Source organism: Paramormyrops kingsleyae, chromosome 19 (assembly GCF_048594095.1).
Source record: "Paramormyrops kingsleyae isolate MSU_618 chromosome 19, PKINGS_0.4, whole genome shotgun sequence".
NCBI lineage: Eukaryota > Metazoa > Chordata > Actinopteri > Osteoglossiformes > Mormyridae > Paramormyrops > Paramormyrops kingsleyae.
Window position 1 is genome coordinate 7,402,927 of NC_132815.1, and position 22,723 is coordinate 7,425,649.

General features: G+C 42.5%; 1 protein-coding gene and 1 long non-coding RNA gene across 4 annotated transcripts; one reads left to right on the forward strand and one right to left on the reverse strand.

Moving 5' to 3' along the window:
* Window positions 1-2,737: 2,737 nt before the first annotated feature.
* txlnba (taxilin beta a) lies at window positions 2,738-20,602 on the reverse strand. 3 transcript variants are annotated; one of them, XM_023797177.2, is made up of 10 exons: window positions 20,472-20,602; window positions 18,118-18,414; window positions 16,078-16,169; window positions 15,371-15,541; window positions 10,244-10,438; window positions 6,943-7,062; window positions 5,987-6,061; window positions 4,460-4,552; window positions 4,145-4,240; window positions 2,738-3,698 (listed from the first exon to the last, which is right to left on the reverse strand). In XM_023797177.2, exons 2-10 carry the CDS (start codon window positions 18,398-18,400, stop codon window positions 3,126-3,128), a joined length of 1,698 nt encoding a protein of 565 aa, XP_023652945.2. In that variant the 5' UTR covers window positions 18,401-18,414; window positions 20,472-20,602; the 3' UTR covers window positions 2,738-3,125. The 3 variants fall into 3 exon arrangements, with proteins under 3 accessions (XP_023652945.2, XP_023652944.2, XP_023652946.2); XM_023797176.2 differs by lacking the exon at window positions 5,987-6,061 and adding an exon at window positions 6,108-6,182; XM_023797178.2 differs by lacking the exon at window positions 5,987-6,061 and adding an exon at window positions 6,108-6,182 and having other exon boundaries at window positions 20,438-20,509.
* Window positions 20,571-22,463, forward strand: LOC111836162 (uncharacterized). The gene is made up of 2 exons (XR_002836356.2): window positions 20,571-20,708; window positions 21,980-22,463. It is a non-coding gene; the product is annotated as an uncharacterized lncRNA (long non-coding RNA).
* The last annotated feature ends 260 nt before the right edge of the window (window positions 22,464-22,723 follow it).

Sequence of the window (22,723 nt, forward strand, 5' to 3'; positions counted from 1 at the left end):
CTTTGCTGAGCTTGGGATTCAAACTAACAACCTTCTGTTCGCAATCACAGCATCCCGACCCACTGAGCCCCACGCTACCCTTTTCCATGCTGTATATTCTTGCTGTTTCCTTATGCTTTATTTAAGCATGTTCCCAGTGAGGCGGCACAGTGGTTCAGTAGGTGACCTCATAGCTTCAGGGTTAGGGTTTAAATCCTGTATGTGTTTCCATGACCTCACGTCTTCTCTGATTTGCTCCTGCAGTCCAGAGTTAGGCTAGTTCAGCTCTCCATGTCCTGGAATGGAGTCCCACTGAGGACCCTCCCCTGCCTGACCAGTACTTCCTGTGGAAGATAGATGGATTTTTTTCAGTTAATTACTCACACTTGCTTACAGTTTACTTAGATTTATGTTTGGACATCCAATTTAGAATCCAGCTTTGGTTGTGTTTGGTCTTACAGAAAACTATACAACTCATTTTGAAAACTAGATCAGGTCGAAAGAACAAAACTCCTTTCTTTTGTAGGTTGATTAAGTCCACAGGCCCCATCTGGTGGTTACAATCTCAAAGTGACTTCATCTGTCCTTGAAAATATTTTTAATGTGAGTCTTCAATGTATATTATAATGAAATATCAAAAGTGAATTTTTAACAATGTAATGATTCTTCCTTTAATTTTCAGCATATTTTTATTTTCTTAGGAATAATTTTAATAATTCCATCACTATAAAAATGTTGTTTGGCAACTCCTTAAAGCACATAAAGCACAACTGTATTGTATAGTAGTTTTTGGAAATTAAATTATATTCACATAATACATATAATATCAAAATTTAATATACCACTGACTGTGACAAAAATATTGCACAAAATAATATATGAATTTTTTGCATAAAAATTTGAAATTAAAGCCATGGGGTAAAAATAATAATAATAAAAAAATGCATCACTAAAATAACAATAATCACAAAAAAATCCACCTGGATGTTTAACTTTGGTGGATATGACAAAAGGGGGTAACAGTATTTTTGTGTCTTAATGCATTATGCATTTGTAGGAGCAAAACTTTCAAAGGAGATTGTGCTAATTATTTCCTATGAAACACTTAGTATAATTACATTTTTCGAAACAGATGGTTCCATTATGAGAGATTTTTTTCAGCTACAGTTTGGAATTGCTGATATTAACTGTGATTTCCACTCCAGCATTATCAAAGATATTTCATATCACCCTGGAAAAGGGTTTTGCTTTACATAACAAATGTATTGCAGTTTTGTAGTTGGGGTTCTCTTTTGGATAAAAGGCTGTTTTTTGTCTTCAGTTTTTTTAAATCTGACAATTTAAAAAATGAAAGTGTTTTGTGTATTTTTAAGGTAGCATTTGAATTACTAAAAGCTATTTTTCCTAGGCATACAGTGTGCTTTTTGGAATCATTTGATATAGATAGAGCAGAACTTTGTGCCTTATTTGAATATGCCTGCAGTATTTATCACTTGTGGCTCTAATTATATGCAGACGCTTCATTTTTAGTGGACAGGAAGGAACACTGTGTTTACTCATATGTGACGAAGTGCTGCTTCAGGACTTTCAGTTTTCATAGTAAATGATAACCACATTTACTAGTCATTCTCCATGTTGAAGCGTGTTTTTAGTGTCATAATTAATGTTGTCGTAATTTATGATCTGCTAGTGATGGCAATATTCTAAATTTTAATTTGGTTTCCCTTTCATCTGCAAGCAATCTTCCTTCCGTTATTAATATATACTTAAATATTTAAAGCTCTTGCTTTCAAGAAATAAGTTACTATGCAGAAAGGAGGTGGTGATGTATATCTTGGAAAATATACCAAAACATACTATATATTACATTCATCCCAATGGAAGGCTTCAGGATCTTAAAGAGATTGTGTTCATATGCAAAACAGTATTATCATCCAATCACAAAATAGCATACGGATTAGGTTGTCAATCAGCTGACCTATTTCTGAGATTCTTTTGGCAGACTGGGCTTGTAATAATTCTCTTCATTTTCATCTGGTAAGACTCAAAGTTTTAATACATATGTGTGAAGGCTCGAGACATAAATAACTAATGCATTGTTATAAGAAAACAGGAGGCACAATCCACATCTGAAATGGTCACAAGACATAAAATGTGTTACTGGGTTTCGCTGACCTTGATCTGTGTTTGTTTTACTCCTGTGGCTAGGTGTGTTTATTATTTTTTTCTTGTGATGTCAGGCAGCACAAGGAACCAGATACATGTAAATCACTGATGTCCGGGATGGAGCCTCGGTGGGAGTTGCCATGGCGACCAGGAGTCCCCGATGTCCTGTGTGTTTCTCGTGCCCTTGGTGTGGAATAGGATTTGACTTAATGTAATACTGTTATTTTCTGCAAAAACGTGCCTCCTGAGCAGCCCTGTACAACTCCTTTGCTCCTGGGACACTGACTGTCAGATACAGATTGCTCTCCAAAAGAATATGTGCTTTTCTTTTTCGGATGTACGTTACCATGGAAACCCTAGTGCGGCAACATTTCCCGAGCAGTGTTAGACAGGAAAATCAAAGTGCCTTCTTCAAAGTTGCATCCTGTCGCTAATGGGTAAACCTGGAGCAACCGCAAAGGTTGATCTTTCTGTAACTGATAGAATAAATGACGTGAGCTCGATGCTAACGGTACTTTTGTAATTTATTTCACCTTGGCAGTTTATTGGGATGCCGGAATAAAGAACAATTTAAACACCAGGGAGATGTGTGTTCGGTACTGCATATGTCTGAATTTTATTGGATAAATACACCACCGGTGTTTTCACAAGAAAGAATGTTCTGGCATGTACAAATCCATCTGACAAATAGCCTGGGTACAGAAATGCAAAGTTCTACTTCGGCATATTATTTGGTATCAGAGAGGTCTTTAGCCATTACAACTGACCTGCAGCCCTTGCATATCTGAGTATAATAAAAACAAGGCACATGTAATACAACTTATAGCAATATTCTACTGTAGATCATGCACAGAAACCCAACAGTATCTGCTAGCAAAAAATTAAATGCATAGTAAAATATTTCCCTCCTAGACAACCAGGATGATTAAAGAATTTGCCATGGACTGGAATTTCAGCACCTGTTGACTTCAGTTCCCAGCTCACTTGTTGGTTTCCACGTTTTCTGGGATCTTCTCTTCCATGGCGTTTGTATGGGTGGTCTCTGGAGGAGCTGGACTGGCCAGTGTGACAGGATCTGCCTGTGGCCCCCCCTCCGAGCCCCCCTGAGTGTCCACGGGGACGCGGCTCTCCTCTTCACCCTCTGTGTCATGGACTGACTCAACAGCCTTGCTGGGTTTCAGAAGGCAGGCGACAAACTCCTCCAGGCGCCTCTGCTCGGCATTCAGACGGGACAAGTCCATGGGGAGAAGGATCTCCTTTGGGACTGATGTGGAGGCCTGGGCTTCCACCGGCGCTTCCACTGGGGCTGAGTCTAAGGACGGCTCCGGGGCTTGTCCTGGAGCCGGGGCTGTAGCCACGATCTCCGCAGGGTTGGGTTTCTCCAGGACGCCCTCCTCTGCTGTCATCTCTGCCACCCCCCCTTTCATATCTTGGGAGACCTCTTTGATCTTCTGGTATAGACCCTTCCTCTCTTCCTGCAGGACCCGGCAGAGTTTCTCCAGCTTCTCAATCTTCAGGGTGAACATTTCAAACTCCTTATTCTTCACTGATCTCTGCGGGGCAGAAAATAAACACAACTCACGCTAACATGATTCAATTTCAACGGCACCTTCTGAAACAAAAGACATTTGCAGGAGTGACTGACACAATAATGCAACGTTTGGGTTGCGGTCCTGTTTACCTGTTGACGTTTCATAAAATATCAGACTAAAAAAATGCATGCATGTCACATAAGTAATATATAGCATGTTTCAGTATATTTTCCAAGATATATATCACCACATGATTTGAAAGCAAGAGCTTTACATATTTAGGGAAATATTAAACCATAAAAAAACTACTTTGGAAAAACGTATCTTCTAGATGACTTATAAGTAATGGGTACTGACAGAAGCAAAGCTTTGACTAAGACAGTTTCTTCTCTTCCATACACAGGTATGCCTGAGGTCATTAGTATTTTGATAGGAGGGAAAAGAGAAAGCGAACAGAATAATCATACATCTTCAATCATGTCCTTCAGCGCTTTGTTGCAGTTCTCAAAACGCGTCTTCCAGGAGTCACAGTCATTCTCCAGCTTTTTCATCTTCGTCGACATCTACAAACACAAAGATACGAAAATGCAGTCAGTGGTGGATGTTCCTTGCTATGTTTAGTGTCCAGTCATGTTGCAATCCATTGGAGCCGTATGCGTGGTTGAAGTCAGGAGTGGCCGCTGGGCGACTCGAAGGCTTATTCGAACCCGTTCTGTAAAGCGAGACGGAGCTACCTGACAACAAGGTGCGGCGAACAACATCAGCGATAGGACACCACTGACCTTGTCCATCTCCTGCTTGAAGTTGGCAAATACGTCATTGCTCTTGGCCAGTGTGTTCTGGAACTCCTCAAACTTCTCAGAGTACAGAATAAGCTGTTGACAGAAGAGAGGATATAATGGCCTTCAAGGGCGTAGAGTTAAAAATAACAACAAAAAAAACTGACATGTCCTTAGGCATATAAATTATATAAATCTGTCTTATACCATGCACTGCAAATGTCAACCTTTTTTATAACTACTGACACAAATCGCCTGCATATTTATGCATTTACAGTAAAGCAATAACACTTTTCAGTCCATAAAGACTGTTAAGATTTCCTCAAGAAACAGCAAACACATTCACACTAGTCACATTCAAGTAATATAACCTTGAGTATTCTTCTTTGACTGTCAGTGATCATCACTGCCTGTATTGATTAACCTTCTTCATTTTATGGATTAAATAATACATTTAGAATTTAATGATACTGTTGCATTCAGGGGGAGTACGGTGGCCTCTCACCTCTAAGGTTTGGGGGTTGAAATTCAACTCTGCGATGTCTATGTGGAGCTTGCATGTCCTCCCAACATCACATGACTTTCTTCTCAAAATCATGCAGTTAGGCTAATTGGTGTGTCAAAATTGCCACCGAGTATGTGTGTGTCTGTGGGTGTGTGTAGAAGCCCTATGAGCTCTTCTAGAATGTTCCCTAAAGATATGTGGTCTGAAGATGGATGGATAGATGAACAGATGGAGGTTGCATTCAGGTGTATCAGGTAGATTAACATGCTTGGGGCAGATTTGCTATGAATTTAGTGGAGACTGAATTTAGTATTAACAGCTTTTACCTTCCTTATTGCCATGACATTTCAATCAGCTGATGATTCCTGGTAAAACCAAGGCTTCAGCTGACAGTTTCATTACACTTTAATTGTTTTAATACTATATATTCTAAACCACCATCAGTAACTTGTGTGTACAGCACAGATTAATCTATCCTCATACAATTAGAAATCTACCATGGTTACATTTTATAACCATTTATGAGTTTTAACATTGAGTAAAATGAAAAAAATGAGGTTTACCGATTTCAGTTCAGAAAGTTTTCCAAACTAAACCAATCTACACATTTCTTTATTGTCTTAAAAAAAAAACATTTTTATATGATACAGCTACTTTGGAACTACTGTTTAGGTTGATACATGTGTGTCAAGTATTCCTTTGTTAGTTCACAGAACACACAGTCAAAACCAAACTCCAGTGTTGGTGTAAGAAGGCAGTTAAATGAGGTGTGGTTTTCAGGGACCATGCAAATAACCATGTATTTATTAGTTTGAGAGTGAGATACAACAAGTAAAGCAACATAAACGGTTTTGCTCTGTGTAGTAGAGGTGTATTTTCTTTATCTGTGACTGTGAGGAATGCAGAAAGAACAGTGGGAATCACCCCCCTCCCCGCGTGATTTGGTGCGCTCTGGTAGGGCGGCTGTTTGACGGTGTGAGTCTCCCATTGCTCATCTCCCCCCCTCCCACCCACCGGATATTCACCTGGGCCCGCATCACCGTCTCCTGCTCTTTCAAGAGACGAGCCTGCAGCTTCCACTCAGCGGCTTGTGTCAGTAACTGCGGTTAGACAACAGAACACGGGGGTGACGGGGCTCGAATTTACCTGCTTCTTCAACTGCAACTCCCGCTCCTTCATTGTGTAGCATTGCTTTGTTTTGTCAATTGCCTCTTTAAGCAACTACCAATGGAAACAATGCACGGTTAAAAGCCGCTCCCTTGGATGCACCCCCCACCCTCTAGCCCCCCCACCCCCTAGCCCCCCCCCGCCCCCCCAGTGGCATCACCAGCATGTTAATCCCTCATGTGAATTTCACTTACATAAAAATGTTCTGAGGGCAGAAGGAAAAATGATTGGTTCGGAGCCATGACCAATCAGATTGCAGAGGAGATGGGTCTAAGCAACTAGAGACGGCGGGATCAAGACATCTTATTGGTTAGTACTAGCTCCTCTAGTTGCTTGGACCCACCTCTTCTACAATCTGGTTGGTTATCTCTCTGAACCAATCATTTTTCGTTCTGCCATCAGAATATTTTTGTGTAAATAAAAATTCCATGAGCATATTAATTTGGTTCAGTCTGGATCAGATCTATAAAATGCTGCTCTTATTCAATAGATTTGTTAAATTTATCAAGCCCACTTATAATCAACAACAAAAAATTATAGCACAAAGGAGCATTACTAGAAATGTACATTTAAGCAGCATGATATGTGGGACCTATCAATCTAATACACAATATACCTCGTATCATATTGTCATCGCATCATATCATATTAATATCTGGATACTGCATCGAGCCACAGAAAACTAATAATTGTTGGAAACTACTAGGGTAGATGTACTCAGGTTTACATGGGCTGCATCATGTCATTTCCACCAAAGCCCGGAGCAGAACCCGGAGCAGAACCCGGAGCAGAACAGAGGAACATGGCGACTCACATATTCCTTCTCTCTGTTGTGCTTCTCCTCGGCCTCCTTCAGCAGAACGTCCGCCTGCTCCAGCTTGGCATCTGCCAGCTTCTGCTGTAAGTCGCGGTGCTTGAAGATCTTCTCCAAGCTCTGCAGATGGGGTGGGAGAGGGGGGGGGCATGTGAGAGACCCCATGAAAATTTAGACCTGAAAATACAACTGTCTGTCATCTCTAAACAGTCCCGTCTGAATTACTGATCCCCTCTTATTCCATCCGAGCATAAATGCCACACTAAGATAACACAAGAGTGCTCTCATCATCTTATATGATTTATCAGTAAAAAATAACGGGTTTTGTAAACACCAATTTGGGCAAATATATGGTGCCATCTGCTTAAAAGATAACAAAGAACAGAAATTGGGTGAAAAATGTGTATCGTATGAATATCAATGAAAACCGTCTGCAGAAAACGGCCTCAGTTCCTCACGGCTTTGGCGCCGCTTTTGTGAATCTATGAAAACTGAAATCACGGGTCATTCGCTGCAATAAAAGCCAGACTTTTGCAATCTGCCCTGGAGAAGCTGCATTTTTTTGCACCTCCACCTGGTGGCAAATGGAGTCCTGTCTCGCACCAAACTTGCTTCCTGCCAGAGCTCTCCTTGAAAATGGAGGGCTATTCCGCAAAAGACAAGGTGACACATTACAACTGAGTCATTCAACCTGATGTTGAATGTCAATCATGCTATAATACTGCAGGATGCTTAAATCGTGGTTACAAATTCTTTTGAGGTAAATGGGGCACTGTGGATTCAGCCTCTCAACCTTCAACAAACACCTCAAGATCCACCTGTCTTGCGAGCACCTCTGCTAGCCTACAGCACTCTGTTAGCTGATCTCGTGTTTGCACTTTGTCTTCGTACATCTCTTGTTCCAATCCTACTTCTGCTTGTTACTGGTCATTCATTGTAAGCTCAGTCTAGCTGCACTTATGCCTCGTTGATTCCGTGACGGCTGTATGCTTATAATGTACAGTCTGCCTCGCTTGCGCATTGCTTTAGACCAGGGATAGCCAATCTTACCCGCAAAGGGCCGGTGTGTATGCAGGTTTTTGGGATAACCTGTAGGTCTGCTGTTCAAACTCAGGTGTGAGGACTCCAGCCAATCAGTCCTCTAATTAGTAATCTAATTAGGGAGTTGCAGCGAAAACCCGCATACACACCGGCCCTTTGCGGATAAGATTGGCCACCCCTGCTTTAGACAAACGCGTCTGCTAAATTACAAAACGTATGTGAATAAATGTGACTCGACTGACTTCCCTGGGATGGTCACCATTTGACAGCCTTGAACAGCAAACTAACACACAACTTATTTCAAACATGGCCCTTAAATATTTCATTGAGGTGCATTAAAGGGATATATAACTAATTAATATTCTAATAGTTAATTACTGACATCCTGTCCAAGGTGTTCCCCTGCCTTTTGCTAGACTCCAGACTCAGTGTCACAGTGAAAGAGATAACTATTTACCGAAGATGGATGCTTATGCCCTCTAGGCTTTGAGATCCTATTGTCGAGCCCATACAGTCATGTTGCATTGATTTCCTTTGTCCAAATTAACATAGATGTGAGAAAAGCTTTGGGGTGGAGGTCAGTGATCCACCACCCTTGGAGCATTTGGGGTTAGGGGTCATGCCCAAGGGTGCAATAGTGACATGGTTGCTGGGCTAATCCCAGGATTCAAGACACGGGTGTGAAACAGAACCCACTGAGTTGTACACCACTCAAGTCATGGCCATCCGGACTGAATGCCTCATCACAGACTTCAGTAATATCCTCTAGATTGGTGGCCGGCTTGTGCTTGGTCATTAACATGGATCTTTCTAGGGCGGATGCTTCTGTTCGGGGTATCACTGGCGTCTGAGGACGTGAGAGTGTGTCCCATGTGGCTCTGTCTGTCTATCACGTCGTCTGAAGCAGGAGATGTCTTTAACTGTGCACCTGGAGGACAAGGTACACGTCCCCGAGACGAGTCGGGATGACCTCTGTGGAGACACACGTCGTTCATCCAGCTGCCTCGCACAGGAGAAGCTGTCGTCTCTAGGATTCCAATGTTCTGAGTTTTGATGTCAGTTTAGACTTGATTTTTAAAAATGTCTTCTGCTATACTGTGATGTGCTATATAACAAGATGTGTTGGTAACAGATCACAGATACACTTTAGCTTGAGTGTTGCCCCTTTCAGAAAACGTTTCTCTCTGCTGTGTGTGGCATGTTCTCCTCATTGCAGTTATACCCAAAACAGCCATAAAATATGCTAGTAGTCAACTACACCCTGGGTCTCCCTGTATTCCTTTTGTTTCCGGTGCCATTTAGAAAGCTGTATGTATTTAGTGCAGAACAGAAGTGACCATGCATTCCCAGTTAATACATAAAGCTCATATTGAGATGTTTCACTGGCCGTAATTGCGCTGTCTGTCCAGCAGATGGCAGTGGAGACAGCTGCTTCCCTATCAGGCAGCGACAACAAAGGGGTAAAGAGGATGTGCTTCACAGCCAGGCGACCTAGGTGCTCGGCCTTGGTTGCCACCAATGGCGCAGTCAGCCCTGGCTCATGTGCGTCATACCGGCACTCTCACTTCCCCTAGTGCGCCCTGGCAAGATTAAAATACGGCACGTCCTAGTGACGCACGCCAAGGACCCATTTTGAGAACGGGACGCACGTTTCATAAACCCTGCGGGGGAAAACAGGGCTTGTTAGGGAGTACTTCACATGACTTCTGGGTGAATCATATTTGAACAAGGCCCTATTTAATCTAAAATCTGCCTTCTGAATGTACTGTTTTATTTACTAAGTTCAGTGGCAGACATTCAAGTCACTATATATAACATGCAGTATAAAATACGGGCGGCAGGCCAATAAAATTTAGGAACATGAGGACAAGGCCATGGATATCTATTATAGTGGATATCTTGTCTGCTTTCTGTTGTGACAGCAGCAGAGACCTAAAATCCCCCGTTTCTTGAAATATCCATTGATTCACTTATTTCAGATCTGTGATGTCATGGACATGAAAGAATTTTCTAAATATTACTTGATACGTCTTTACTGATGATCGCGTTACAGAAAAAAAAAAAATTGACCAAGTTTATTCTGATGAATGTCATAATTAGAAACTAATGAATGAATCCATATGCTTTAGCTGGTCTCCATTTTAACGGAAACTGCTGATTAAAATGCAAGGAGATGGAATTCCATCAGGAACAGCTGGGAATCGCTGACCCTCCCCACTAAGGACGCGGTGGGGGGCAGCAGGCCGATGAGATGCGGTACCTCCTCTCTGATCTCATACTGCGTGATGATCTCCTTCAGCTTCTCCGCCAGTTTGTTGTTCTCCTGGCAGAGCTTGGCGTTGTGGTCACTGTGATGCGCGATCTGCCCCTGGATGTCCGTCAGGGTGCTCTGGAATTGCGCCGTGATCTCCTGCCGCTTCTGCTCATCCTGAAGGGACCTCTGGAGCATCTCGTCCTACGATGGAGAAAAGACATGAGTCACGTGACTCTGCCTTGCTTGCCCATCCCCCAACTCGCCCATTCATTCAAACAGACATGCGTAGGCACACACACACACACACACACACACACACACACGTTTGTATTCAAATCTTTGTGGGGACCGTCCATTCATTTCTATGGGCAAAACCATAATCCCAACAATGAAAATCTTTTCCTCTACCCAGCCATAACCTTAACCATAAGTAACCAATCAAAATATGAGCCTTTTGGCATTTGTGGTTTTTTTGATTTGATTGACAGATTTTTGTGGGATCTGAAAAATCGTCCCCACAACATCAAAACAACAGGTTTTTATTACACTGGGGGGAACACGCACGCACACACACACACACACACACACGCTCACACACACACACACACGCTAACACACACATTCACTCCCCTCCAGTTGCTCAGCTCCAGTTTCCAATACGATGGTTTTCAAACTCAGCTAATTGAGAGTAAATCAAGCATGGTCAGAGTGTCTCTCCTGGGCCTTATCTGTTTGTTTGCCTGTATTTGCTAATGGCACGGATGGAAGCCCCCACCTGGAACAGGTGAATCAATTAAACCCACAGTCATGTAGAAAGAGGGAGAGAGTCTTGCACTCCGGGAATGGGAGACGTTAACCCTGGCCCGGCGATAAGATTGAACCCAGGAATCGCCAAGCCTTCTCCCGTGGTTCGCACTGATAGGTTAAATAGCTGGATGCGCCACGGTAGTGTGGAATACGGAATGTCTCCAGGGTAAATAGCTGGAGAAGACAGCTGCCTCAGCCATTTTCTTCTGCTGCTTATGCCACACCTGGGAAAATGTTGGGGTCAGTGCTGCTCCTCATGAAAACTAGGGTCTTAATGGCCGCCGTAAAGCAGGATTTGAGCGATAGCCTATCTGAGGCCTTCTATTTTATTCATTTGTTGGTTTGTTTAATGTCTTCTTTTTTTTTTGCAGATAATGCATGTGGCTTGTTTTGGGAGCCGAAACGGAATTGGAATTCCAATTATTGGTTCAGAGAGGGAGTCAGCAATCGTGGACCTGGCACACTAGTGGTTTATGTGGGTTTTAATTCCATCTAAGCACTTAAACACTCGATTTAACTAATTATTTCCCTAATTGAAGTAATTTAGCCTTCCCTCTGAATACTGAGTTTGGTCGTGATTTTGAGAGTAGGGAAATCTGCATGCGTTACTGGCCCTCCACAAGTAGCACTGGTTTCAAGTAAACACCTTTAGATTGTCCTTTCAGCCCGAATAAAGAACAGAGAGACCCATCCCCAGCGTTAACATTTCCCAAGATGGGTGGCTTGTTTGAAGTCAGAGAGTGCAATTTTGCTGTTAAAAGACCTGGACTTCACTGGAGAAGGCTGGCTTACATTCCATAAAGCACAGCACCGTTGTAACCTTGCACATAAAACATTAAATCCAAGTTGAGTACATTTCCCTTTCACCTGAGTTCTGTTACAGACTCAAGGCATGATGCACAAAGAAGGCAATGATCCACTGGCAGTTCCAAGACAATACAAGGGGTTTATTAACAAAATAAAGCATAGATACAGACACACAGCGCTCACCAACACAACCACATACAACAGCTCACTGGGGAAAACAACTAAGGCAGGAATTTAAATACGCCAACCAAACTCAGCTATCTATCCATCCATCCATCCATCCATCCCCCAACTGCGTATTCAGTATGCTATGTATTCCTAGTTGTCTTCTCAATAAAATTCCTATATATGGATGTTTACCTTCAGTCCCTATAGCCAATCTCCATAACCATATCCTCTTTCTGAGCCTAATTATCCAATAAGCTTTTGGTGGTAATATTATGCTGAAATCATCACTGAATATGCGTGTATAACTATTGACCATCATCACAAAAAATAACAAGCAAACAAATATTATATTATATCACATTATATATCGTATTAGGCAGAATTGGCGCACAGAAAAAACAAATTGATGTTGTGGACAGAAAACGGGAGCCCAGTGAATACAATTTGGACTTACAGTCCTCTTCGTTCATATGTCTGAAAGTTCGTAAGTTGAAAGTTCGTAAGTAGAGGAGCGTCTGTATGTATAAATACCATAATAAAAATAACTAATAACTAATACTGGTGCAGACTGTCACGTCCGGCTCGTACGATCCTCGTGTGTGCCACGCCCCCCTCATTGCCTCGTGTTAATTCCTGATTGTGATCACCTGTTGCTTGTTCAGTTCAGCCTGTCTGGTGTATATGAGTCCGCGTCTTCCTCTGTTTCCTAGTCATTGTATTGTTTAATGTTCGTCGCCTGTCTGCCCCGATTAAACCCCATATTTCTGAAGTTACGGCTCTCTCGCCTACTTCCTCGTTCGCCCGTCCACCGAACGTAACACAGACTCCTATCACTGTAAACATAAGCAGCATCATATGAACAGATTTAAGATGATTATACCTATAAAAAATTCAAAGTACAGACCACTGCTCAGCAAATAATTTGAATGTACTAGTTATAAAAAAGGAAACATTACTCATTTGGAAAATATTGCGGCAGTAGCTAAAAATATGACATGAAGATTCCTAAGATCCCACCGACTAGTGGAGGCAGCAAGGCCAGATTGGTCCACGCAGTGTCTGCTTCCTTTGTTACAGCACTTCATTGTGAAACTGTATTTCGTCTTCTTTTACGTGCTCATTTTCGACGGCAAAAACCTGCCCATGCCAGGAAAGACTTCCTTTTATGGTCATTCAGCCAACACCGACCAACCACTGACCATTAGCTTAGCGGCTGCAAGACGGAGAAAATGCCATTGGACTAATTGTAATTTAATACGGTGAGTCAGTGGCGAGAGAATCTGGAAGAAACAAGCGATTGTTTGTCTTTAACCTTTTGCTGAGGTTTTTGGAGCAGTTGGTGCATTAGCTTTTCATTATGCGAGTTCAGAAACAAAAAAAAACAGCCCTCTCACTGAACAAACCGCCTTATGCTCATACTTTATTGTGAGAATATGAGAATGAGCTGACACTGCGTATCAACGAAACGCGCTCCCAGTAATGCTGATCCCGATACTGGCATTGTTTGTTACACAACTACTTAGAAGAGCCTTCTACGCAAATTGAATTACGTATCTTATGAGTTGCCAATTTTTGCAGCTGTGTATATTTTCCAGCTCACTTCAGGTTGTCTCAAGTGCCCCAATTCAAGCGCCCTGTTTAGCAGGCACTTGTATAGCTTTGAAATCCTCACTGAGACCCATCTGGACGGAGAGGTTTTATTAGATGGGAAAGCATGACCCAAGTCTGTTCATTATCTGCTAAGCTGTCTGCCGCTTCCCAAAACTGTGGCAAAGAAAAGAACGGAAAACAAACATTATTGGGACAGTTTAGCAACGCTATCAGTTAAAGCTGAATCTCGCCTGTCACACGCCTCTTCATGGTTTCATTCCTCTCGTTAATTTGCGGTCAAAGGGCAGAGAGCATTGGAGCCCCGTGAAACTGTCCCCGCTGTCACAGAGGCATATTACAAGGACGATGAATACGAGATTTTCCTCAAAGTGACGTGACAGTGAATCGCACGTGTTTGCACTGGGGAACAGCTGAAGGTGACTAAGGTCATGCGGAGGGAAAATGGAAAGGAAATAATATTTACAGGAAGTAAATTCACGTCACTCTAAAAACACCAGACAGAATTGGCATTGCAACAGTGTAGTCACTGATCAGGTCATCTTTAAGATTATTATGATCACCAGTTCTGCTGTTAAATTAACAGACTTAATTTGCAGAATCCGAATATAATGGCCCAATATTCCGTATTAGACAAGAGGTTGGAAGATGGATGAATTTAGTGTCTTTTGAAGCAGTTTCTTTAGTGACTGTATGAGTTTTTAACCGTAAGTGTTCCTATGTGTTCCAGAAGTTTGTTTTTTTGTGTGTGTCAGATATTATATTAAGAAAAATCTATAAAATAATTACTGAAACATATTTAACAGGTCCCAAAAAAAAATTGTCTCTTTTGGGTCTATTTTGTGTTTGGGTTCGTATTGCAACAGGCCGTTTTTCTTTTCACATTTTGTGTTTTTTAAATACTGTATCAAATACGCTTTGACCCGATGTGCTGAAAATAGCAGAATGCTTTGCGTTTATTCATCAAGTAAAATGTGGCCCTTTGGGGGAATAAGCTAACAGCTTTACAGACACTTTACTTCTTCAAATGAGGGTACTCAAGATCTTTTATAGGGACTCGTCTAAACTGTTACGTAAGCCTTTTAATGAACGAATCAGAAGCACTTTAAAGCCACACAAACTGAAGTGACTCTCTCACAGTATAATCCCAGGCCTCTATATTTCATATGCATGTTTTAAATGTATAAAAGGATTTGACAAAGAATAGCAGCAATAAAAATATTACCAGCTGCGACAGGTGTATTGTAACTATTACTATTACTATTATTTAGTGATTCTACATACCTCTTCATCTCACCAGACCAGTAAATCACAGTGAATTGAATTTCTTTGAATAGGAGAGTAAGAGAGACAGGAGGAGAGAGACACGAGAGAGATTGGTATAATCATAGATAAAGAAAAGGAGACAGGGAGACAGATAGAAGGAAAATGACAGAGAGAAAATAGAGTGGGGGAGAGATCAGTGTGAAAGAGACAGAGAGTAAGGAAGAGTAGGTGAGAGTCTGAGAGGAGTGGGACGGACAAACGGTCTGGAGTAAGACAGAGCCGGACCAGTGAGAGATAGGGAAGACCAGAGGTGGAAAGTTCAGGCTCAGAAAATCAAATCCAGACCTTTTGTTTCAACTAACCAGTTGAGTACTCTGTGACTGTGACTCTTTATGCTCAACTGGTTGGTCGAAACAAAGCCTTGGTCTGGATTTGTACTTTCAGGACGTGAAATGTCCACCTCTGTTGAAGACCCACCTTGATGGTGTTGTTGTGCCTTTGCAGGCCTCGACACAGCTCCTCCAGCTTGCTGCAGGCCAGGATGGCCCGCTTGTGCTCAGCCTGCAGCTGCTCCGTCTCCTTCTGGGTGATGGCCTGCTTCCCTTCCAGTGATTTCAGCAGCCTCTGCTGTGCCCGGTGCTCCCCTAGCTGCGGGCGGGGTCACAAACTTACACCTGCAGCCATTGACCCCCCCTCCCCGCGCCACCCCCTGCTGATAAACGAGCAATTGCGGCGAGGAGGTTCCGGTCATTCCTTCCTCGTGATTCATGGCGCGAGGAATCAAAACTCAGCTTTACTTTCTAATTACATCTAATTGCAAGGTAGCAAAAGCATCAGAACGGTGAGCACTCTGTCCTTAAAAAATATTAGGAATTTTCAGGAGGATTAATTGTTTTTCCTCTGCCCTCCAATCTTTTTCCGAGCATGAGCAGACAAACCCCCAACTCGTCTGCCGCAGCATACGGCGAATGCTCTTTATTTCCCGCTATCCAGTGTTGCCTGGAGCTCTAAATATTTAGGTCACTCCGGTACAGGCTGAACCATTTCAAGAAGTTCACCCAACTCTTCTGTGCCTCCTTTGTACATTTTCTTTGTTGCTGTTTGCATCTCTCCCGCTCGCCTTACTCCGCCAGTTACTCATCTGTTGAACGAACGACTGGCCGAGCCCGTGGAGCTGCACTCACCAGCTCCGTGTACTTCTCGAACAGCGCTTGCAATCTCTCCTCCGGAGTGGCGAGCTTGTTCAAACTTTGCATTAGCTGTGTGGCCTCCTTTCCTGCATAGGAGGAGAGGAGTCACGCAGAGTTACCACTCAACCGGGGGGAAAGAAATACAGCAAGAACAGCGAAGAGTGCTCTGTAAGCGAGCTTTGAAATAAATCAACTTCAGAATCAGGATTCTCAGCGGGAGAAGGTTTAAGACCCGGGAACTCTGATGTGGAAAAGTAAACTAACTGGAAAAACACAGAACCATAATCCACAGATTTTTCTGCAGCGAGTGTTGAGATGTTTTAAGAATTATTCAGCTCAAAGAGGATTCCGTGTTCAATATGTAGACGTTCTTAGAGCCAGCCATGCTTGTGGTGATCATACGTGTTCATACGACTGGAATGAGCTGAGTCCCAAATATGGGTACAGCTTTGATGTCCTGACCTGCTGTTAATTTTTTAATTCTAAAGAAACTGCACCCGTTTTTGCAATTTTAGCGTTCCACAGCTGCTGAATCGATACAATTCTAAAATAGGTATCCTTTCATGGTGCTTTGATAAAGGTGACTTCTTAAGAGATCACTAGAGCGCACAAGAAAGACTAATAAAGATTAAAATCTTACACTTCAAGGACACACTTCACAAATAGAAAACAGATGTATATACAGTATGTAGGCTTGCTGATAATCACACATTTGTATGCTGAGTTTCAAAATAAGGAAACGTTCTAATTTGCATCAGATTACTGCTGCTCCCTCATACAGGTGTCTGTTTAAAAAGGTCAAGATGACTAACTAATTTTTCCCCATTTGAAGATTAGCGCTGAGTGATATTTGTTTGCATTGATGATTAATAGACTAGATATTCTGCTGAATTTTTAAAAATGTTGTATAATTAATGCCATTGCTCATACGTTAACGTGCCATAATAAATCACAGCTGTTGACTTCATCGAAATTGTATTATGCAAAATCAAAAGGCATAGAAAGGTAACATTATGCACAAACATTGGGGCAATTACTCACGTATCTACTTACAATGGACAAAAGCAAAATGCCTGCTTCCTCACATCATTATCATGAAATGTAATATGAGTACAGCTTGCACCCAGAGCCCATGGGCAATTTTGACAAATGTCCTGTCGATTGATTAGCTTTGAATTGTAACTTGAGCTCCAAGATCCCCTAGGCTTTCTTCATATACAGACCCCCCCCCCCTCACCCTGCAACAACAGATTAGTTACAGCTGAGTAGACTGGAATAAACACATCTCCGCCTAGTCGGAATGCAGATATGGAAAAATGGATGCATGGTCACCATCTCAATGACAAACACGCTATCAAAGAGCCAGTTATCTGATGCCTGGGTGACCGAGGACTGAAAAGGTAACATATTCTGACAGGAATGTGTTTACTAACAAGTGGTAAATGGGGATCAGGTAGGGGAGTGATTAAAGCCCTGAACTCAAACACCAAATGACAGAACTTGCTGTAATCACCCTCAGCTGAGTACTTACCCTGCATTAGTCCATTAGAGGACCCAGCTCCAGGGCTGTAGGAATATTTAATCTGCCTTCATCCCCCCCCCAAAAAATATACCTTTGCATTTAAAATATTAAGCTGTATTCCCAATATCAAACTCTCTCTTTCACCATTGCTGGGCTCCATACATCCATCAATCAATCCATCCATACATCCATTTTTTCCAACCTCTTATACTTAGTGAAATCCATCCATTCATCCATCCATCCATTTTCCAACCCCTTATACTTAATGAAATCCTCTGTTTTCCATCCATCCATCCATCCATTTTCCAACCCCTTATACTTAGTGAAATCCTGTTTTCCATCCATCCATCCATCCATCCATTTTCCAATCCCTTATACTTAGTGAAATCCTCTGTTTTATTCTCCATTATTACTCAAATAGTTATCTTGAATGAAAGTTACAAATCACTCACATAGATTTGCCAGACAGGTGCTTTCTTCCGGTGTCCTGTCTAAGACGCTGGATCACCTACCTGACTCTTTCAGCACATTCTCCTCTGACGTCGCCTGCTTGTCATCTCCGGCGTCCTGAGCGGAAGCCGCCTCCCCGTCCTTCCTGCAGCCGGGTTCCTCTTCGGCCCTCTCCGCCTGCAGCGGCTCCCGGGTGCCGGCGACCGGCCTGTAGGTGCTGATGATGCTCTCAAGCTGCCGGCTGAATTCTTCCATGGGGTCCGTGGGCGGCCCGTCCGTGCCGTTGACGTGGATTTGGGGGCCTGAGTCGGCAGGGACTTCCGATGACTGCGTGTTGTTCTCCATTATGCTGGATAAGCCTGTTATTCACATCACATTTGAATTAATTTATGCATTCCAATATGCTGTTAATTAATTAAGCAGCTTAGCAGATACATTTTTATAAATCTACTTAAGGAACACATTGTTAATCATGTTACCTACTTTATTTTCTGTACTTCATACTTGTTTTTATACTTTGTGTTAAATACCAATCTCAAGGGTACGACAAAAAGGCTAACCACGAAAAGCATGACCTCTGTGCAGCACCGGAGATATAAGGTACACAGCACAGATTACCGCTATGGTTAAAGATCTCTCCAGAACGGGCTCCTCTGTTTCACCTCTGAACCAGGTGGGAAAGCAGAATTCCTTCAGTGATCTATATATGTGTGTGTGTGTGTGTGTGTGTGTCTGTGTGTGCTTGTAAATATATGTATGTGTGTGTGTGGGTGAACACAAACACACACACACATATATATATATATATATGTATATATATATACACACACACACACACACAGTATATAGCAAGATAGATGTGCAACATACTGTTGCCTGACGCGACATGGCAGTCAACCCACTTTAGTGAAATATATGGTCCTGTAAAATTAGTGTATCACCATTACATCTGTGAAACAGACTGACAAGCTATTGGCAATCTGCAGAGATAAATCAAGTTGTAGGAATCACTGCATGTTTGTTTGGGCTTAATGGGAAATGAGAAGGACACCCCCTGTTCATTTAAGGAGGAAATAAGTAGGAAACATCATAACCCAGGTCTGATAGAGGAAATCAATGAAATGTGAAATTCCTTTTAAAGAAACCAGTAAACTGGAGACTCAGATATTTATTTTATGAAACAAGGTGGGAGTCAATATTTATTGTAAAGCAGACGACCCCTGACTCACTCTGGTGATTAAAGACTCCAGGTAATAAATAGAATAGATTCATTATATCATAAATTCTTTCAAACTAGATTTCCAAAGCAGATTTCTCATCTCAGCTGCCCTGTCTCTCTCTCCCGATCTCTCTCCCACACACACGGACACACAAACACCTGATTCCTCCCCGCTTTGTTTCTTCTCTACGCCCAAGGTCTCCCAGCTTCAAAGGGGCACGAAAACCACAGCCCCTCCACAACCAGACATGAGAAGGACATCTTACACGGTACCCAGCGATCTGCCAAAACGAAAGACCCCTGCCCCCCCCAGCCTCCACCTCCTCCCCCCCACCCAGCCTCCACCCCCGCCCAACGTCCCTGGCTCCGCGTGTGGGGATTCGCGCCCTCATGTGCGGCCGCGTCCACCATTTTGGAGGATGTCGAGCTGGAGCGCCTGAGATCCTCCAGGGCTTGTTTATCCCTCTGCCTGATGATTGCGCCTGCTTATCAGGATAAAATTAGCCCGCTCTCCAGCCCCTCCAAACAGCTTCCAGCACGCGGGCTCATCGCACCTGTTCCTGGGCTCTAGTCTATTTTAAGACCTTCTAAATATGGTCAAGCTATTTCTTATTCCAGCCACGTCTCTCTCGGTGTCAATGACAGTCCTTTTGTATACAAGTGCAACAACATATACGGAAGCCAATGACATCGGCATTAATTCCTACTTATCCACTAGCGTACCTGTAGCTATAATTTGTTTGCTAAATACAAGGCATTCTTGGCTGTCCTGTAATACCGGTAACATACATGATTAAAGCAACATAATAATTAACTAATACTGATAATACTTCAATGCCGTGAACCAGGATAAGTGAATAGAAGATGGCTGGAGGATATTACTAATAGCATTTGATAGAGGAACAGCACAGAGAAACATCCGGCAGATAATGTTCAATACCCACCATGTTCCTCATCAGAAAAAGTGCCTGGAAGATGTACTGATGGATGGAAAGCAGTGGGGGGAAGAAACATAACAAAATAGCAGACGGCACAAACTTGGCAAATCAAAGACGTGTGTGTGCCACTCTGTGGCAGGTCACTACAAAGGACGGAAGGAAAATCTGAAAGCGCGGAAAACAAACGGACCAACAAACAACGGCGTCCTATGTGAATGTAGTTACCGGGAAGAGGAGACGGAACGGAGCTGCTACTCACCAGGACCTGTGGGAGAGAAGAGAGGAGTGAGAAGGGGCCGGGAGCCTGACGACTGAAACAACAACTGTGACAGACAGCCGCCGCCTCAAAATAACCCAATGGATCTACAGTCACAGCACCACAGGCTTAACTCGCGACATATGTGCCACCCTTTTATCTTTGTCTGTGTAAGAGCCCCCTTTCCCTGTCACATCGGCAAAGACTGAAGATAGACACGTGCTACTTACTGCTTGGAAGGTTAGTAGACGGGCCTTGGTTTCCTGCGGTGGCCGTGTCTTCTAGCACACGTCTGTGAAGTGGTCAGGTGACAGGGTTCATCCTAAATCGCTTCTGGAGCTTTCTTCTTTAATCATCTTACTTCTCAAAGAGGGGTGTTATAGAATTCCGTCAGTTTCTGAGCGTGAGCTTTGTTTATAAAGATCAGAAGGACACTACAGGTTCTGAAATTCATTGAAGGTGCACCTGATCTTTATACAGCGTTCTTGGGACATAAACAGCCTTTCCTCCTGACGTCACTCCTGCTTTCGTGGAAACAGCGTTTGTATATTTTAGCTCTCAAGCCGCCCACATAGTGGTAATAGACAAAATGTTTAGAAGACGTTACATTAAACAATGAATTAAACTCTCGTGGGAAGCTACCTCTCTGAGTCAAATTTATTTCTGTCAGCAAGCGTGTTTTTTTTTTTCCTCTGGAAACAAGACTTTGAAAACAATTTACCGTCTGGCACTGAATGTCATTATCTGAACGCTGCACTTCTGACACACGAAGGAAAAGGTGGAGGAAACTGGAACAGTGCGAAACAATTTGAACATACAATTCATCTGCAAGCAGCAGTGGGTAACCAGAACTGGCAATGAAATAAATATATATATATATATATGTAAAAGCTTCTCACAGAAACAAATTCAATGTGAGCTGCAGATTGCCTTTATTTTTAATGGAAAAAAACTGTTGTTTAAATAATGCTCCATGATATGCATTTAGCAGTTTTTAAGTGTTTGCTGTCGCCTTTACTTTTTAATGAACCATACAGCTGCCACTTTATCTTATACGCTCTCCATGCCATGAATTTGAATTGCCTCATTTCATTCAGCGCACCTATGAAGGCCCTGTGGATGTCGTTAGTGAAGCCATTCGCTTCTCATCTCCATGATTAAACAAGATGTTGACACTGTGCTGAGGAGCGTCTCTCATTGACCACACTGTGTACATGTTTAATAACACCACAATGACTGGGCAGATAGCGTCCGACTCCCAACTTGATTTTCTTTAGGCCTCGGCTGTCAAAACATGGCCTCTGATTCAATATTACCTTTGCACATGTACCAAATACTTTACTAAACTCTTGTTGAAAAACACCAAAAAAAGAACAAAAAAAAAACACATCAGTAACAATGCAGGAGATTTAGGGCTGTTGGCAAAATTGCAAGCAGTTTAATTCTTAGTTCTTTGTTATAATGGAACTGCTGCAAATGGATGCTTGTAATGCATTTTTTTTTTCTTTCAGTTGAGAAATTCTGCAGCTGACGTGACCAGAAAGGAGCATTTGTTCATCGCTAGACCTGCCAGCGTGGAATTTGGCTCTTTAATCAAAGTCTAGGGTTTGGGCTCCGGTTTCTAAATGAGGCCGAGGGGAGGGGGGACCGACCCGAATGCCATCGCATTGCAGTTCCCTGCCACCGTAATGGGTCGACGCGGCATCAGAACAGAGTGTCACTGGCCAGCCGGCCCGGCGGTTCATCCCCTCCGAGATGATCTGAGGGCGGGGCCGATAATAGATGAAGCGACATAGAGTCGGGGGGGAGGGCATTAGTCTGCACAATAGGAGTCCACGCTGTTAATCTTTCCCACTGACTTTTATAAGTGCCTCTATTTAATTACTTGTGAGAGGTGATTCTGACACTTTCAGGGGTTTAATTATTTCAGTTAATACATGTGGAAAAAGACTGGTAGAAAGATCCCATGAAAAAATATAATTACACAAGCTTGTAGACATTCTCTCCTATCTATTTTGTGTTATGTATCTTTTTTTTTCGTTAGTAAGGTGTTATGGAAACAAACAAAAAAAGTAAATAATGTGGAGTTTGGTCACTTTTCGTTATGTCTATCCAAAATGATAAAATGGAATAATTACTTTTACAGCAACTATGACATTTGACTAGAATAGCTATAAGAACCCATCAACTGTAATCAGAAACTACAACATATACTTCCAGGATACAGTCATTCCAGTAATTAAATAACGTGTGAA

What these genes read in the sequence shown, in the direction of transcription:
- txlnba (XM_023797177.2), bottom strand. Translation starts at nt 18,400, where the DNA reads ATGGAGAACAACACGCAGTCATCGGAAGTCCCTGCCGACTCAGGCCCC. An exon ending in GAATGTGCTGAAAGAGTCAG is followed by an intron (nt 16,170 to 18,117) that starts GTAGGTGATCCA and finishes CCTCCTATGCAG; the next exon opens with GAAAGGAGGCCACACAGCTA. An exon ending in TGAAGGACATGATTGAAGAT is followed by an intron (nt 3,699 to 4,144) that starts GTATGATTATTC and finishes TCTGCCCCGCAG; the next exon opens with AGATCAGTGAAGAATAAGGA.